The sequence below is a fragment of the Manis javanica genome, chromosome 17 (assembly GCF_040802235.1).
Source record: "Manis javanica isolate MJ-LG chromosome 17, MJ_LKY, whole genome shotgun sequence".
Taxonomy (NCBI): domain Eukaryota; kingdom Metazoa; phylum Chordata; class Mammalia; order Pholidota; family Manidae; genus Manis; species Manis javanica.
Window position 1 is genome coordinate 11461126 of NC_133172.1, and position 18512 is coordinate 11479637.

At 45.1% G+C, this 18512-nt stretch overlaps 2 protein-coding genes across 2 annotated transcripts in view; one reads left to right on the plus strand and one right to left on the minus strand.

Annotated features, from left to right (window-relative positions):
* LOC140847148 (uncharacterized) overlaps window positions 1-2022 on the plus strand; it is a 37536-nt gene extending 35514 nt beyond the window's left edge. Inside the window, exon 4 of the mRNA XM_073226398.1 lies at window positions 1542-2022. Coding sequence (XP_073082499.1) covers window positions 1542-1882 — 341 coding nt within the window. The 3' untranslated portion in view covers window positions 1883-2022. The remainder of the gene's footprint in view (window positions 1-1541) is intronic.
* A 770-nt stretch (window positions 2023-2792) lies between these two features.
* Window positions 2793-18512, minus strand: part of LOC140847149 (zinc finger protein 541-like) — a 38420-nt gene continuing 22700 nt past the window's right edge. Inside the window, exons 10-19 of the mRNA XM_073226399.1 lie at window positions 13153-13216; window positions 12438-12580; window positions 10264-10327; window positions 9527-9669; window positions 9051-9151; window positions 7786-7861; window positions 7141-7229; window positions 3427-3567; window positions 3083-3264; window positions 2793-2971 (exon numbers count right to left, since the gene is read on the minus strand). Of these exons, the coding sequence (XP_073082500.1) occupies window positions 2800-2971; window positions 3083-3264; window positions 3427-3567; window positions 7141-7229; window positions 7786-7861; window positions 9051-9151; window positions 9527-9669; window positions 10264-10327; window positions 12438-12580; window positions 13153-13216 (1175 nt within the window). The 3' untranslated portion in view covers window positions 2793-2799. The remainder of the gene's footprint in view (window positions 2972-3082; window positions 3265-3426; window positions 3568-7140; window positions 7230-7785; window positions 7862-9050; window positions 9152-9526; window positions 9670-10263; window positions 10328-12437; window positions 12581-13152; window positions 13217-18512) is intronic.

Sequence of the window (18512 nt, forward strand, 5' to 3'; positions counted from 1 at the left end):
GTGATGAGTCGTTGAAGACCTGAAAGGGTCAGCCAGGGGGCTCAAGGCGTAACAGCTCAGGAGCAATGCTGAGAAGACACTCCTCATGTTTACTGAGCAAATGAACTTACAATGAACTTAAACATCATTATCCGGCCTTGAGTCTAGCCCAAGGTCGCGACGCTTCTCAAGGATACCAAACTGTGTGAAGATGGCTCCGAGCCATGAGAACTGCTTTGGTTCCCATCACTCAGTCCTTGATTACACATCAACTGAGTGTGTGGGAAAAACAGTCAAGTCATGTGAGCTTATAAGTTTGATTTCTACCTTACTTGAATTATGTATCAACCCCATCAATCCCACAGGGGGGAACCTAGTAACCACAATATTGCTCATGTGATTGTACATTAATACCAAAATAAAAAAGGTGGAGCACAACTCCTTTCTCCTTAAGTGACTTCCTGCACAGTATGGGGAGGAACGCTGAGCTGAGGGTGGAAAAACCTGACAAACGTTGCCGGCCAGGCAGCGGAGGCTGACACCAACAGTGATAAATCAAAACATTGACACATGTACCCTTAATAACATGCGATGACAGTGGCACTTCACCTCTATGGTCTTCCAGTTTAATCATGAGAAAAACACACAATTCCAACTGAGGCACACTCTCCAAAATACCTGACCAGGACGTCTCAAAGCTGTCATGGCATCTGAAACAAGGAAAGCCTGAGAAACTGTCACAGCCGTTAGAAAACAGCATAAAACCTAAATGTGATTTACTCCCACCAGGAGGTTTAAAACATTTTAACAGTAAGGTATTAACAAAAGGCCACATGGTGGAAGCTGCTCAGGCTGAGAGTAGGGGTGGGAATTGATAAGGGCCTGGCTATACCTGGTTGAGTTTTTTAAATGTACCAGTAAGAAAGATGTAACTGGCTTAGGCGACGTCCGGGAAAGAATGTGAACCCTGCAGTACTCAGCCAATGAGGAACCAGGGGAGGGACGCGCGCGCTGAGGTAAATTACTGGGGCCAAACTCCCCAGGTGTGCCTGCCCACCAGACTCCCAATCCTGCAAGACCGTCATTAAAGTCTCGCTCCGCTCTCCTGTCTCCGTGTCCACTTAGTGAATTTGGACCAGTGAGTGGGTTTCTCACAGTGTGACCCATCAGTAAGTCTGAGTCTCCTGAGATGCATCCCTAATCCCTGAGTTTCTGTCCCTCTTTACGGCTACCCAGCCCAGGCCACCGTCGTCTGAGAGCCTCTGTCACCTCTCCAGGCTTGCCGTCCTGCCTTCTGCAACCTCGGCAAGGCAGCCACAGAGCTTGGAACCCTCCGCTAGTTCCCGTGGCAGCACTTGCTGTGCCGTGGCCTGGAGTCCAGACCGTGGCCCCAGCAGCCTCCTCTGGGTGGCCTTCCCTGGCCGTCCCCCTAACGCCATCGGCCACACCCTGGTCACTCTTTAGGATTTGAGCCCCTGCCTTATTTCCCTCCCGTCACCTTGTGGTGGACGCAAGGGCTGCCGACCCGGTAGCCGCTCATGCTTCCTCTTCTTTTCCCGCAGGAAGAATTTCCGCTTTCGTCAGGAGGCAGGAAACCTGGGCGAACATGCTGGTTTCCCCCGGTCCTGAGGAGACCTTGGATATGGGGATGACTGCGCCATATCGCTTCCCACTGCCAGGGATCAGTTTAGAAACAGCATGGGCCCCCGTCCTGACCAGTGGACCCAGAGGCATTCTTCTGGAGACCGTTACAAGCCTCCCCGCTCTTAAAGAGGGACACGAGGAGGGAGGGAGGAACGTGCTCTTTCCTGTGCCCTCTGGTGTGGACCTCGGGGCAGGAGGGGGTGATCCTCGTCCCCGCTGCGATCCGCATGCTGAGCTGGCCGCTGCTGGGAGACCCTGACTTCACCCCGGACACACTGGAACCCCCGTCATGTCCTGACTGCTGCTCACCACGCTGCTGACTCTTCTGTCCTTATGGCCCAAAGCAGGAGCTAAAACCACTTTGCTTATTTATTCCTGCTGCTCTCCTGCTCCTAAAATGTGAGCTCCCTGAGGGGAGCACCTGTGTCCCTCCTGTGTCGCTGTGGGCCCACTGCATGGACTGGGCGCAGACACACACTGCAGTGGGCACCTCAGGGCCGGTTCCCGGAATGTATGGGGACCCTGCCCCTCCAGGGCGGACACTAAGCTCACTCGTTTCTGTGGTGCTGGTGACTGGCAGGAGCCCTAAAGCCTTTGTTGGCTCAACAGGCCAGAGAAGCCAGAAGATAGCTGCTTAAGAACACAATTTAATTAGATTTACAAATTGACTTGTACAAAAAAAAAACTTAAGAATGTACAAAGTCATTATCATACTAGGGGCTAAATGCAGAGGGCACACTCTCCTAATGAGGAGTCTGACATGTTGGGAGATCCGGAGTTATTTTCCCACTGGGTGTCCACACCTCGGCCTTCTCTAACAGATGTAATGAAACCCCAAAATTGAGGCAAAGATTGGTGAGGACTCAGATCGAACATGTTTCCCCACACAAGGCTCTCTGCTCCAGAGAATAGAAGGGGAGAGACTATTGACCTAAAGAGAACGGAGCCTCTGGCACCAGCTGGCAAGGATGTCACAGTGTCCAATGATGGCAGCGCTCTGCGTGTTGATGGTCAATGCCCACTGTTTGCAAGCTGGGCTGGTCAGTGGGGGGCAGGGGAGTGGGGGTGGAGGCAGAGGGATGCCCTGAACACCTCGGGAAGGCTGAAGGGAGAGGTGACAGGGCCCGAGGTCCTCATCCCGATGACTTGCTGCCTTGCCCCGGCTCACGGCCCAAATCACCCCTGCAAGGGGCCCATGTCAGGCCCCAGCTCCCCTTCCTCCTCCTTCTCCTCCTCTTTCAGCTTAAAGGCCTTCGCTGGTCTCTCTGCCCTGACAGTTGGTTCCACGGGGTCCTGAAGCCGGTGCTGCCTCATGTGGGCATTTCTACTCTGGATCTTATCAAATACCCTGCAGAGTCAGCAGAGGACATGGGTCAGAGCAGGGGGAAGGTGGGCTGAGGGCACACGGAGACAGAGGGCAGGCTGTGTGGGTGCATCCGGGGACAGGGCTGGTGCCCACCTCTCACATTCCCTGCAGGGAAAAGTGCCTTGGCCCTGGCCATGCCCCGGAGGCTCAGGGGTCCGCTTGGGACCAGCACTTGGGCTGGTGGCAATGACGCATTCTCCCCTGCAACTCTCCGTCTCTGTCTTCAACTCAGGGGTTGGACGGCGGCTGCGTCTCTTCTTAGCGCTGCAAGTGGCCTGCACAAGGGGCAGAAATGACATCAGGGTGCCGACCTTCCACCCTTCTGAGGGAGATGCTTTCCTCTGTAGGGGCCCCTTCCCCACCCTGACCTGGGTGATCAGCAGCTGTTCAGACCAGCACTGAACTCCAGTGAGACCCCTTGCCCCAGAATCCCCTACCTTTGTTTCTGTTGGGTCTGACTCGAACAGCTTCCTTTTGACCCCATTTTCCAGGCCTGGGGCCCGAACATAGGCAAACCTGGTCTTTTTTTTCCAGGTGTAGTAATACTCTACACACTGGGCCACCGATTTTGTCTGGACCTGGTGAAAGATAACAGCAGCGGGCTTTGGGCACTGCCCCACACGCCCCCTCGCCGTGGGGCTAGGCACTTCCTGAAAGCTCTCCTGGAATGTCTCTCCCCTTGGGCTTGGCACGCCCCTGGGCTACAAGGAGCACAGAAGCACAGAGTCCTGCTGCTGATAAGGGGCTCAGGGTGACGCCACTGTAGCCAGCACCGTCCAAGCTCTGCATGCTCTCTGAGCCCCAAGTCAATCCCGGGAGGCCTTCCCTACAGGAAGGTGTACACGAGGGCTCCCTACACAGGCGCTCACTGTGACGTCAGGCCTAATGGCTATGCATTTACCAGCTGGGACTCCCTGCAGCAGGCTGCCCTCATCAGCAGAGACCACAAAGCCTTTGCAACAGCTAGGCAGTGCCCTGCAGCACAGAGATAAGGGGCCCACGAGAGTAGGAGGGGGTTTTGAGGGCACAGTCAGATCCTCGGGCATTCAGACCCCACCGTGTGCTCTCCCACCACTAAGAATTGACTCCATTAATAATAACTTCTGTAAAAACAAAACGGAACAGGAAAGTTTAATTGCTCTAGGAAGATGATTTCTCAGGAAAATTTAATTGGCCAGTTAAGATATGAGCTCAATTCAGAAAATACTTTCTCCATGTGAAATTTTTTCAGCTCTGTGTATCTTCAAAGACTAGGAGCCAAAGTAGTAAATCCTCTGCTAAGAAATATTACTCGGTTAGAAGAAAAAAAAAGAAGTTGGACTTCTGCTTCCAAACAAGATGGAGTAACAGGAGCTACACTGACCTTCCCATTCAAAACAATGAGAAGAAACAGTCAAAATGTCTGAAATAATGTTTGGTAAGATGCTAGGCAAGCCAAGAACAAGTCTTTCTGAGAGACAGAAAATAAGCCCCCACTGTCCCTACACACTACACCCTGGGAGAGTTTCCAGGCTGTGGCCCGGGGAGAGGGGTCCGGGCAGAGCCAGGTGGGCTTCCTGAGCTGAGATGGGAGGGAGGATTCTGGGAGAACAAGGCAGTGAGAGTTCACAGGACAAGGCAGGACAGGGAAGAGCTGCTCAGAGGAAAATTCCAGAGATCTGGGGGGCAAATCCTCAAACATTTGGAGACTAACACACTTCTAAATATTCATACTTCAAAAAAGAAATCAAAAGCAAGATGAAAAGGTATTTTGAATTGAATAAAAATGAAAACCCAAAATAAGAAAACTTATCAAAGAAGTACTTTGAGGGAAACTTACAGCACTACAAACCCATGTTTGGGAAGAAGAAAGGTCTGAAATCAATGAGCTCAGCTTCCATTTTCAGAAACTAGTAAAAGAAGAGCAATTTAAACACAAAGCAAACAGAAGAAATTGCAGAATAAATAAACCAAATAGAGAAAAACCAGGAAGCCAAAACTGGTTTTTTGAGAAAATCAGTAAAATTGATAAGCCTTTAGTCAGATCAGAATAAAAAGATATATTACCGAAAGCAGGAATGAGAGAGGGGCTATCACTATAGTCTATAAATTCAAAAAGGAGAATATAAGAATATAATAAACAACTTTATGCTAATACATCAGACAACTTAGAAGAAATGTACAAAAGTCCTTGAAAGATAAAAACTACCAAGGTTCACTCAAAAGGACATTGATAACCTGAGTAGCCATATATCTATTAAATAAGTTGAATTTGCACTTCAAAACCTCCCCACAAAGAAAGCTGCAGGCCCAAATATTTAAGGAAGGAAGAAGTAATCCAATTCTAAACAAACTCTTCCCCCAAAAAACTGAAGTGGAGGGAACACTCCTGAACTCATTCTACAAGGTCAGCACTACCCCCATCCCAAAGCCAGACAAACGCACCGCAGGAGAGACAGCGACAGGCCAGTGCCCACCACGGACTCGGGGGGGGAATTCCAGACACAGTTTTAACAGATAGAATCCAACAATACATAGAACAGACCCACACACACACAGCCAGCTGCTATCTGGCCCCATACAAAGGCGGCTGAGTGGGGAAGATATGGCCTCTGCAACAACAGGCACTGGAACAGCTAAACACCCACAGGAAAGATGGAGCTGCAATCCATACCGTGCCCTACATACAAACCCTAACCCCGAAAGGACCACGCATCTAAATGTAAAGCCTAAAGCTATAAAGCTTCTGGAAGACATAGAGGAAAAACTCTGTGACTTTGGGTTAGGCAAAGATTTCTTAGATACAACACCAAAATCACGGTCCATGAAAGAAAAAGTAATCAATAGAATTTAATTAAAATTTAAAACTTTCTTCAAAAGACACTGTTAAAAGACTAAAAAGCTACAGATTGGGAGAAAATACTTGCAAAGCATATATCTGGATAAAAGACTTGTGCCCAGAACAAATAATGAACTCCTACAACTCAATAAAAACACAAACATCCCAGTGAAAACAAAGGCAAAGAAGCAAACAGACACCAAAGAAGGCTCACAGATAGCAAACAAGCACATGAAAAGTTGTTCAGAAACATTAGTCAGGGGGAAACGCGGTGAGATACCTCTGCATACTCATTAGAATGGCTACGATTAAAAAAACCGACCATATCAAGTGCTGGAGATGTTGTGGAGCAACTGGAACTCTTGTACCTGCCGGTGGGAATGTGAAATGGTACAGCCCCTTTGGTTAAGTTTGGCACTTTCTTGAAAAGTTAAATGTACACCTACCATGTGAGCCACTCATTCCTTTCCTAAGTATTTGCTGCCCTCCCCCCCCACCTACAGTACGTGTTCATGTAGAGATTTGAATGTGAATATTCACAGAAGCTTTATTTATAATTGCAGATAACTTGGAAACCCCACAGATGTCCATCAATAGGTGAATGATTAAATGAACTGTGTTACATCCACACAATGGAATACTCCTCAGCAAGAAAAAGGGTCCACACAATAACATGGATGAACCTCAAAACAATGATGCTGAGTGTAAGAAGTCACACAAGGCAGACAAGCAGTGCAGATGCTGCAGGACAGATAGAAAACTCTGGAAAATGCAAACTAATTTGGAGTGACAGAAAGAAGATAAGGAGGTGATTAGGGAGGGACAGGGGTGGTAGGAAAAAGGGATTTACCAAGGGGACAGGAGGAAACTTTTGGGGGTGATGAATGTGTTTCTTATCTTGACTATGGTGATGGTTTTGCAGGTATAAATATGTCAAAACATGAAATAGTACATTTTTTGTTACGTGCAGTTTTGTGTATATCAAGTTAAAAGAACAAAAAACATCAGCAGACATTAAGTGTAGTATGATTGCATCCTTTCCTAAATACATGTGTATATGCACGTAAGATCTGTACGGGGAAATGCCTGAGGTGCCCAGCCAAAGTCAGAGGTCATCATTCAGAAGCGGGATGATGGGGATGGGTGTGGAGGGCTTTGAGCACATGATGGCATTTCTGTACTGTCTGGCGTTGTTCACATCAGTGGCCTTTTTAAATTACCAACTGTTTACAGTGTGAACAGCGTGTAACCCCGATAGGCCCTCCAGCTCTAGCTCAGCTCAGCGGTGTGAGTCGAGGCCTTGTCTACACCAGCCCACCCACGTATACCTTACCATCTTGTGTATCAAGTGGAAGTTCTTTTTGTGAGCCTGGAATGCCTTATTAAACAGAACCTTCTCCTGGGAGGTCCAGACGTCAGAACCTATCAGAGAAACAGGAGGAAAAAGGACAGTTCTGCAGCCGCAGCCATGGCGGAAATGCAGCCTGCCCTTTTTAAAGCTGTCGTTACCAAGTACCAAGTATGTGCCAAGAATTCTGTTTTGTCTCATACAATCCTTAGAAAAACCTCAGCAGGTTGGGACCAATACTATCCCCACGTTACAGATGCAGTAACAAGGCTTCCATTGGTTAACAGACTTGCCAACGGGAGGCAGGGACCCCCAGTTGCCTGACTCCTAGGTTGGGGTGCTCAGCCACTGAATCTGAGCCCGCCTTCACGGCTCCTTGGCCAAGGGATCCCCTTCCTGGCTGGGAACAGCCCCTGAGGGAACCACTGTACTGGAAGGGGGAAGGGAGGACCCAGCCAGGAGAGACAGGCACCCACTGATGTCCCCTGGAGAGGAGAGGCCCTTCTGGAAAGGCAGGAGAAGGAGGGCCCCAAGAGCACACCCAGGGGCACAAGCAGGGCCTGCCGCCGAGACCGACTGGCTCCCGGGTAGTAGCCGGGCACACCCACTCCCGCAGCCTTGCTCCAGTACCTGCATAGTGGTAGTCAGCCAGTGGGTGAGTTGGTGGCTTCTGGGGTCCTCCGTGCATCAGGGTCTCTAGGGCCACCTGGAGCAGGAAGGAAAGCGGGCTACTTTCTGAGGGAGGGAAGGTGAGGTGGAGGCCTGCCTTCATCCTTACATTCATTTGAGAAACACAGGCCTCCCTAAAGCCTCCCTCACTCCAGGGCTACTCAGCGCGTGGTGGGGCCGTGGACTGGCCACGGCCTGCAAACTGCATGTGGACGTACCGGCTCTGTCGCTACGCATACTGAGTGCAGCTGGGGTTTTTCTAATAGTAGGGTTTTCTTGATGAATGAAGCAGTGTGCAGATTTACTCTTGTGCCAGCTCCTTCCTTCGTCAAGGACTGGCATTTGTAGGAGCCCTGGCTGTGCCATGCCCCAGTTTATTTTCTTCATAGAACTAATCACTAACAACTTTTAAAAACAGATTTCCCTTTGACTGTCCTAAATTTAAAATGCAAGCCCCACGGAGAAGGATTTTGTCTCGCTCAACAGTGTCAACCCGATCGGGACTGGCCACGGAACCTGCAGGGCCCAGTGCAAAATGAAATTGCAGGCTTTTTGAAAATTTGTTAATTTCAAAAATGGTAGAAGCAGAGCATTAGACCGAGGGGGGTCCCAAAGCCAGCCCTGCCCCAGGGCCACAACACTCATGAGGGCAAACACACATGTGCTGGTTACTCTGCTGAGCACCCACTATGTGGCAGCCACTGCCTTGCAACTTGAGGAAAAGTACAGTTGCCAATACTGACTCCTGGGGCCCTAACTTGGGTGACATGACCCCCATTTCCACTACTCAGAGTTGAACTTTTCATTTTCTAAACTTCAGGATTGTGAAGCGGGTCCTTGGAGGAAGCAGATATTTTCATTGCATCAGGGGTTTTCGTACATGGGATTTTAATCAAAAAGGTAAAGCTCCATCGATAAACCAGATCAGTGCAGGACCTGAGTCAGTCTACTGGGCTCCACTCCCCCTGCCCCTGCGATCTCGGAGGAACCTGGTGCTCTGCAGCTGCCCCAGGTAAATAACTGACTAACTGGGCCACATCTGCACGTTTGCCCTACAACTGACGACATCAACCCCACAGCCACTGGGGAGAAGGATGGGTGGTCTTTCTTTAGTTTTCATGAGCTGCAAAGCCTGCAGAGGGCACATTACATGCACCAGATCCCCAGCCTCAGGAGAGCAGGGGCTTCCCAGGGACCCGCCAAGCCCGCCCCTGCCTCCAGCTCACCGGGACATCGCCCTGGGCCTCGTGCAGGCAGTGCAGAGCGAGCTCCAGGTTGGTGCCCCCTCCTGGCATTGCGCTGGAGGCCATCTTGCAGAGCTCAGTCACTGTGCACAGCAAACATCCCCAGAAGAGTGTGAGAGAGGGAGACACAGGGAGTCAGTGAATGCCGGGAGGAGACGTCCCCAAGAGCACAGAGAGGGGCTCCTTGTCCCTGTCTCCCTCACAGCTCCCTGAAAAGCAGGCAAAGGGAAGGACAGGGAGGAAGGGCAGAAACCCTGCTCCTGGCACCTGCTCAGGATGACCTGGCTGGTTACTGCATGAGGAGAATGGGGGGCGGGAGGAGACGTCCTGGTCCCGCAGCCGGCTACCCCACCCAGGGATACTGCCTCCTGGTTCAGGTGAGAACTGGGAGGAGGAACACCTTAGAGATGAGGGAAGGAGGGGTACCCTTGGGAATTTGGCCCCCATGTTTCAGCCACCTCTATCCTGTTTTTCTGGAGTGCCCATCACATCGTCCGATGGCTTCCAGACCAGAGAAGCTCCTTGTTCACCGGTCTCGGCTGGGGGGCGCTCCTGCAGCTCCGGGATCTCGGCCTGAAACTCGCGTCCTATCCTGATGCGTCTGAAATGAGGCCACACACGAGACATATACATGTGACTAAGATGGGAAATAAGACGGAGATGTGTGACGTGTCCTTCTCTCAGGCCACAACCCTGCTCTGTTGAAACCTCTATCATCTCCCAGATGCATCTGGGGAGTATTTGTAACCCCTGACAGACATGGACAAGTGTTCTAGATACCGTCCAGCTACACCCCCATTCCTCCAATTTTCTTTATCACCAGGCTGCTGGCCTCAGGTGCCCCTCTTGGGGTCCAGGACAGGGGAGGTGTATGCTGATGCCTGGCATGCTTCTACATCCATGGCCACATCCCTCTAGTCACATTCCATGGACATTCCAAGTCTCACACATGCCATCACCAATTTTACCTAGAACCTCAGGGGCCTGGGCACTTGTCGCAGTGGGCCCAAATATGGGCTGCCCAGATAGAAGGAATATTGGAGGAACTTCGCACATACACCCAGAGAAATCTACCACTTCTCTCCCACAGAGAAGCTAACCCCCCTGTGAGGAAGGAGCTCTGGGGGAACACAAGGAGGGTAAAAATATCCCCAATTTGGAAGGACCCCCAGGTTCTAAGTCTGTTCCAACTCACGGTCTAATGCTGGGCTTGGTGTCATCCTCGATTGCACAGATGCCAGAAGAGTCATCCACTTGATCTAGAAAACACACAACAGAAACCTTCCAGAACACTGACTGGAAGTGACGCAGGGGCCCCTTCTGTCTGCCTTTGTACAGCAGCTGAAAGTAGGGTTTCTCAGCTTGCAAGGTTGGGAGGTGTAACCAGGGACACAGAGAGTCCCTCTCCTCCCAGCTCTCATGCCTAAAGAACTAAAGGAAGGTACAATGAAAAAAGCTCATCAAAGAGAGAATACTATTAAGAGGTAGAAATTGTGTTTTTATTAAAGAACCAAATGGAAATCTTGGAGTTAAGAACAATAACCAAAATGGGGGTTTGAGCTGGCAGAAGTAACCAGCAGCCAACTTAAAGCTAGATCCATGGAGATTATGGATTTTGAAGAACACAGAGAAAAATAAATGAATGAAGGAAAACAAAGAGCCTCAGAGAAATGTGGGGCATCAATAAGTGCAGCAACACGTGTAATGGAAATACGAGGAGTAGAGAAAGGAACAGAAAAATATTTAAAGTATTTAATGGCAGAAAATGTGCAAAATGAGATGAAAAAACAATACATACATCCAAGAAACCCTATAAACTCCAAGTAGCATAAACACAAAGAGCTCTCCATCTGGGCACATCATTGGCAAAATACTGAAAGCCAAAGATAAAGATCTTGAAAGCAAAAAGAGAAAAATAACGTGACCTACATGCACACTATAGTAAGATTAACAGCTGACTTTTCATCGAACATGATAGCAGTTGGAAGGCAGTGGGACAACATGATCTCATTGCTGGAAGTAAAAACTCAACCAAGAATCTTATCTCCTGAAAATTACCTTTCAAAAATGAAGGTGAAGAAAGACATCCTTAGGTAAATAAAAACTGAGGAAACTTGTTGCTAGCAGACCTGTCTTACAAGGAACATTCAAGGGAGAGAATTATTCAGCCATGAACAGAAATGAAGTTCTGATATACACAACATGGGTGAAACCCTAAGTTTTCATGCTAACTGGAAGAAAACACAAAGAAGCACACATTGTATGATTCCCACTTATATGAAATGTCCAGAAGAGCAGAGCCTACAGGACAGAAAGTAGATTTGTGGTTACCTACGGCTGGGGACAGGGTCGGGAGGGGAGGGACAAGAGTGACTGCTGAGTAGAGGGCTCCCTTGGGATATGATGAAAATATCCGAAAATTGATGGTAGCAACGATTGCACACACAGGTCTGTGAAATACCAACTACCACTGTATACTTTATTTTAAGGGGATGAATTGTATGACATGTGAATTACACCTCCACAATGAAAATAAATATTACAGGAAGTTCTTCAGACTGAAAGAGAAAATGACATGAGATAGTAATCTGAATCCAAACAAACAAACAAAAAACACTGGTAAATGTACTTATATAGGTAATTATTAAAGTCAGTATAATTGCATATTTTTTCTCTTTTCTTAATTGACCTAAAAAGTAATTGCATAAAACACTACTGTTATGGGCCTGTAATTTATAAACATATATATATATATATATATATATATACACACACACACACACACACATACATATATGACAACAACAGTACAACAAAGGGGAGATGCATTGGAGTAAAGAAATAGCCCTCCATACAGTAACTCAAATCCACAGGAATAAATGAAGAGATGAGAAATGGTAACGAAAAATGTTATATAACAAACTGTATAAATAATGCTTGCATTCCCTTATTCTCTCACTTTTTGTTACATAAAACAAAATTGTATAATATAAGAATTGATGTATTGCTGGGTTTATATACACACACACTCATATACACATACATATATAAAGTACATATATGAATAATTAGAGCAAGAGGGTTCAGAGAAATAGAGCTGCATAGTAGAAATGCTTCCATATTTCACTTTAAGTGATGGGAAGGACAGGGAGGAAGGGCAGAAACCCTGCTCCTGGCACCTGCTCAGGATGGCCTGGCTGGTTACTGCATGAGGATAATGGGGGGCGGGAGGAGACGGCCTGGTCCCACAGCCGGGTGCCCCACCCAGGGATACTGCTTCCTGGTCCAGGTGAGGACTGGGAGGAGGAACTCCTTGGAGATGAGGGAAGGGGGGGTACCCTTGGGAATTTGGCCCCATGTCTCAGCCACCTCTATCCTGTGTTTCTGGATGGCCCATCACATCGTCCGATGGCTTCCAGACCAGAGAAGCTCCATGTTCACTGGTCTCGGCCGCAGGGTGCTCCTGGAGCTCTGGGATCTCGACCTGAAACTTCTTTCCTATCCTGATGCGTCTGAAATGAGGCCACCCATGAGACATACACATGTGACTAAGATGGGAAATAAGACGGAGATGTGTGACGTGCCCTGCTCTCAGGCCACAGCCCTGCTCTGTGGAAACCTCTGTCATCTCCCAGATGCATCTGCTGAGTATTCGTCACCCCAGACAGACATGGACAAGTGTTCTAGATACTGTCCAGTTACACCCCCTTCCTCCAATATTCTTTATCACCAGGCTTCTCCCTCAGGTACCCCTCTAGGGGTCCAGGACAGGGGAGGTGTATGCTGATGCCTGGCATGCTTCTACATCCATGGCCACATCCCTCTAGTCACATTCCATGGATACTCAAGCCTCACATGTGCCATCACCAATTCTACCTAAAACCCCAGGGCCCTGGGCATCTGTCCCCGTGGGCCCAACTATGGGATGCCCAGAAGGAAGGAATATTGGTTGAACTTCCCACATACACCCAGAGAAATCTACCACTTCTCTCCCAGAGAGGAAGGAACTCTGGGGGAACACAAGAAGGGTAAAAATATCCCCACTTTGGTAGGAACCCCAGGTTCTAAGTCTGTTCAAACTCACATTCGAATGCGGGGCTTGGTGTTATCCTTGATAACATGGCTGCCAGAAGAGTCATCCACTTGATCTAGAAAACATGCAACAGAAAGCTTCAAGAACACTGAGTGGAAGGGATGCAGGGTCCCCTTCTCCCTGCTTTTGTAGAGCAGCTGAAAGTAGGGTTTCCAAGCTTGCAAGGTCGGGAGCTCCCTCAGAACACTAACAATAGAACTCCCGTATGATCCAGCAGCCCCACTTGTCGGTATTGAAACAAATGGATGGAAATCAGGCTCTCAAAGAGACACCTGCACTCCCATGTTCACTGCAACGTGATTCGCAATAGCTAAGACGTGGAAACAACCAAGATGACCATCGACATATGAATGGGTAAAGAATATGTGGTTTATACATACAATGGAATCCTACTTAGCATTGAAAAAAGGAAATTTTGCAATATGCAACAACATGGATGAACCCCTTGAGAATATTAAATGAAATAAGCCAGTCACAGAAAGAGAAATACTGCATGAATGCACTTAACATGTAGTATCTAAAACAGTCAAATCCATATAACCAAAGGGTGGAATGGTGGTGGCCAGGGTTAGGGTCGTCGGAAATGGGGAGTTACTAACCAAGGAATGTAAAGTATCAATTTAGGAAGATGAATGAACTCTAGAGATCTGATGTACAGCACTGCCAACAGTACTATATTGAATACTTAAAAGATTTGTTAGAGGGTAGGTCTATGTTCACTCTTCTTGTCACAACAAAAATTGTTCAAAAGATCATGTGGAAGAGGACTAGGACTTCTGAAAATACAAAGAGTAAAGCAACAAATTAAGAGGTCAAAATTATTTTAAAGCAGTTAAAGTCTCTAGAAGTTATCCTAAAGGTATCCAGCATTTTAAGAAATATTCATTCAGGCCAATTGAGTAAATCTCAGTAAGAATAGTGAGTTTGTGGCATCTGAGCCATGACTTGTTCCCTTACCTACCAACCCCGTGCACTGTGTATCAGAAGCGCTACTTGGAGGGCTCTACTCCAGGGAGGTGCAGCCAGGGACACAGGGGGTCCCTCTCCTCCCAGCTCTCATGCCTAAAGAACTAAAGGAAGGTACAATGAAAAATGCTTATCAAAGAGAGAATACTATTAAGAAGTAGAAATTGTTTAAAAAAAAAAAAGAATCAAATGGAAATTTTTGAGTTAAGAAAGGACAATAACCAAAATGTAGATTTGAGCTGGCAGAAGTAACCAGCAGCCAACTTAAAGATAGATTCATGGAGATTACGGATTTTGAAGAACAGAGAGAAAAATAAATGAATGAAAGAAAACAAAGGGCCACAGAGAAATGTGGGGCATCAATAAGTGTAGCAACAGGTGTAATGGGAATACAAGGAGGAGTGGAGAAAGGAACAGAAAAATATTTACAGTATTAAATGGCAGAAAATGTGCAAAATGTGACAAAAAAACAATGCATACATCCAAGAAACTCTATAAACTCCAAGTAGCATAAACACAAAGAGCTCTTCATCTGGGCACATCATAGGCAAAATACTGAAAGCCAAAGAGAAAGACCTTGAAATCAAAAAAGTAAAATAACATGATATAGATGTACACCCCAGTAAGATTAACAGCTGACTTCTCATTGAAAATGATAGCAGTTGGAAGGCAGTGGGACAACATCATCTCATTGCTGGAAGTAAAAACTGTTAACCAAGAATCTTATATCCAGCAAATTACCTTTCAAGAATGAAGATGAAAAAAGATATCCTTAGGTCAATAAAAACCAAGGAAACTTGTTGTTAGCAGACCTGTCTTATAAGGAACATTAAAGGTAGAGAATTATTCAGCCATGCATGAAAAGAAATGAAGTTCTGATATACACAACATGGATGAAACCCTAAGTTTTTATGCTAACTGAAAGAAGATACAAAGAAGCACACATCATATGATTTCCACTTGTATGAAATGTCCACAGGAGCCGAGCCTACAGGACAGAACGTAGATTCGTGGTTACCTACGGCTGGGGACTGGGTTGGGAGGGGAAGGACAAGAGTGACTGCTGAGTACAGGGCTTCTTTGGGACATGACGAAAATATCTGGAAACTGATGGTAGCAACAGTTGCACAGCTCTGAGAATGTACCCACCACTGCTGTATTGTGTACTTTAAAGGGATGAATTGTATGACATGTGAATTACACCTCCACAATGAAAATAAATACTACAGGAAGTTTCAGGCTGAAAGAAAAAAATACATTAGATAGTAACCTGAATCCAAACAAATACAAAACACTGGTAAATCTACTTATGTAGGTAATTATAAAAGGCAGTATAATTGCATATTTTTTCTTTTCTTGACTTAAAAAGTAAGTGCATGAAACATTAGTGTTATAGGCCTGTAATTTATAAACATATATATGACAACAACAGCACAACAGAGGGGCGATGCATTGGAGTAGAGAAATAACACTCCATACCATAACTCCAATCCACAGAAATAAATAAATGAAGAGACGAGAAAGGATAACTAAAAATGTTACATAACAAATTGTATACATAATGCTTGCTTTCCTTTATTCTCTCAGTTTTTGTTACATAATACAAAAGAGTATAATGTAAGAACTAAACAATGTATTGCTGGATTTATATGTATATACACACACACACATACAGAAAATAAAATATATATATAAAGTATTTATATACATAATAAGAGAAAAAGGGTTAGGAGAAATAGAGCTGCATAGGAGTAATGTGTCTATATTTCACTGTAAGTTATTATACATCTGAACAGATTCTGATAACGTTAAGATGTAGTTTTAAGTCCTAGAGCAACCACTAAGGAAAGACTAAGAAAAAAATGAAAAACTAAAGGAATTAAAATGTTACAGTAGAAAACACTTAATACAAAAGAAAGCCAGAATAGAGGAACAGAAGGAGAAAAAGGCAAGGTACATACAATCAAAAGCATAATGGCAAATGTAAACCTCCCTATAACAATGTAACATTAAGTGACACTGGATTGAATAAACCAATCAAAATGCAGAGTTCGTCAGATTAGATAAAAAATATATGATCCAACTAATATAATCTATAGAAGACATGGTTTATTTGAAAAAAACACAAGCAGGTTGAAAATACAAGTACAGAAAAAATATACCAAGTAAACAACCATAAAAGAGGCAGAATGGTACTAATGTTAGGCTAATTAGCCTATAAAAAAAACTAGAGATAATGATAAAATTATTGCAGTGATGATAAAGAACACTGTAGTCACTTCTTGGAAAAAACAATCACACCATCAGGAAGATATGACAATTATAAGCATATATGCACCTAAAAACAGTCCAAAAATACATGAAGCAGAAACTGACACAATTGAGTATGAAATAAACAATTCAAAACAATAGTTGGAGATTTCAGTACTTGCAGTAATGGATAGGACAACCACACAGAATAAAACAAGACAGAAACATTTTTGGTGCATTCCACCCAACATCAGTAGAATATATTCTTAAGCGCACATGGGATATTCTTCAGAACAGAACATATTCTAGCCATAAAACATGTCTCAATACATTTAAAAGGAACAACATAATACAAAGCATGTTCTCTGACTACAATACAATTACATTATAAATCAAAAGGAGACAATTTGGAAAATTCACAAATATGTGGAAATAAAACAACACACTCCTCAATAATCCATGTATATAAGAAGAAATCAAAAGAGAAATTAGGGAATACTTTGAGATAAATGGAAAGAAGAATATAACATACTAAAACTTATGGAATGTGGCTAAAGCAATGTTCTGAGGGAACATATAGTTGTAACTGCCTGTATTAAAAACTAAGAAAAATCTAAAATCACTATGGTCAGTTGATTTTCCACAAAGGTGCCACACCAGCTCAATGGGGGGAAGAATAATCTCTTTAACAAACGGTGCTGGAACAACTGATATCCACATGCAAAGGAATGAATTTAGACTCTGACCTCACATAATATATAAAAGTTAACTTAAAATCGATCAAAGACCTAAATGTAAGAGCTAAAATTATAAAACTCTTTGAAGAGAAAGGAGTAAAAGTCAGCATAATTGCATATTTCTTCTCTTTTCTTAACTGACTTAAAAAAAGCAATTGTGACTTTTAGTCAGGCAAAGCTGCAGATACAACACCAAAAGCACAAGTGACAAAAAATTAAAACTCTTGTATCGCAAATACCATAAATAAAATGAAAAGATAAGACATGAAACAGGAGAGACTTTCCAAATCATGTATCTAATAAGGGGCTTGCATCCACAATATGTAAGGAGCTCTTACAACTCAGTAATACAAAGATAATAACTCAATTTTAAAAAGGGGCAAAGGATCTAAACAGACATTTCTTCTGAGAAAATACACAAATGGACAAGCACATCGGAAGATATCAACATCATTACCATAGGAGAAATGCACATCAAAACCACAATAAGATATTTTATGCCCACTAGGAGAGTTATAATTTATGAAGAATCACTAACAAGGATGTGGAAAATTGGAACTTGCATGTAATGTGCATCGAAATTTATTACCATGGCTCAGCCATTTTGGAAAATAGTCTGGCATTAAACCATTAAACATAGTTACCCTATGACCCAGCAATTCCACTCCTAGGCATAAACTCAAGAGAAATGAAAGCCTTTGTCCAACAAAAACTTGTATGTGAATGTTCATAACAGCATTATTCATGATAATTAAAAGATGGAAATAGCTCAAATACTCATCAGGTATAAATCGTTAAATGTTGTGTATCCACACAATGGAATATTATTCAGCCATAAAAAGGATTGAAGCACTGTATATGCTGTAACATGGATGAACTTTGAAAACATTATGCTAAATGAACAAACTAAACGCCAAATGTCACATACTGTATGATTCCAATTACATGCAATGTCCAGAGCAGGTTGCGTCCATGATGATTAGAGATGATCAGTGGTTGCCCAGGGCTGGGGAGATGGGGGCTGTGGGGGGTGTGTGTGACTGCAAATGTACAGTGCTGCTTCTGGGGTGATGAAATTGCTCTAAAATTACATGGTGCGATGGATGCACAAGTCTATGAATTTACTAAAAAACACTGTATTTTAAAAGGGTGATTCATATGGTATGTGAATTATGTACCAATAAAACTGCTAACAAAATTATTCAAGAGGACGGGCAGAAGGGTGGTCAGGCTACATGGCCTCCATATTTTCCTTCTGCCTGTAAAATTCTCAGCACCTAGAAGGCTGCTGGTTCCACATGGTCCTGGGATACCTCTGAGCAGCCATGGGACCCCCAGGCTGGACACAGCCGAAGGCCAGAGAGAACGCCTGGATCAAATGCTACATGTCGAGTTGCA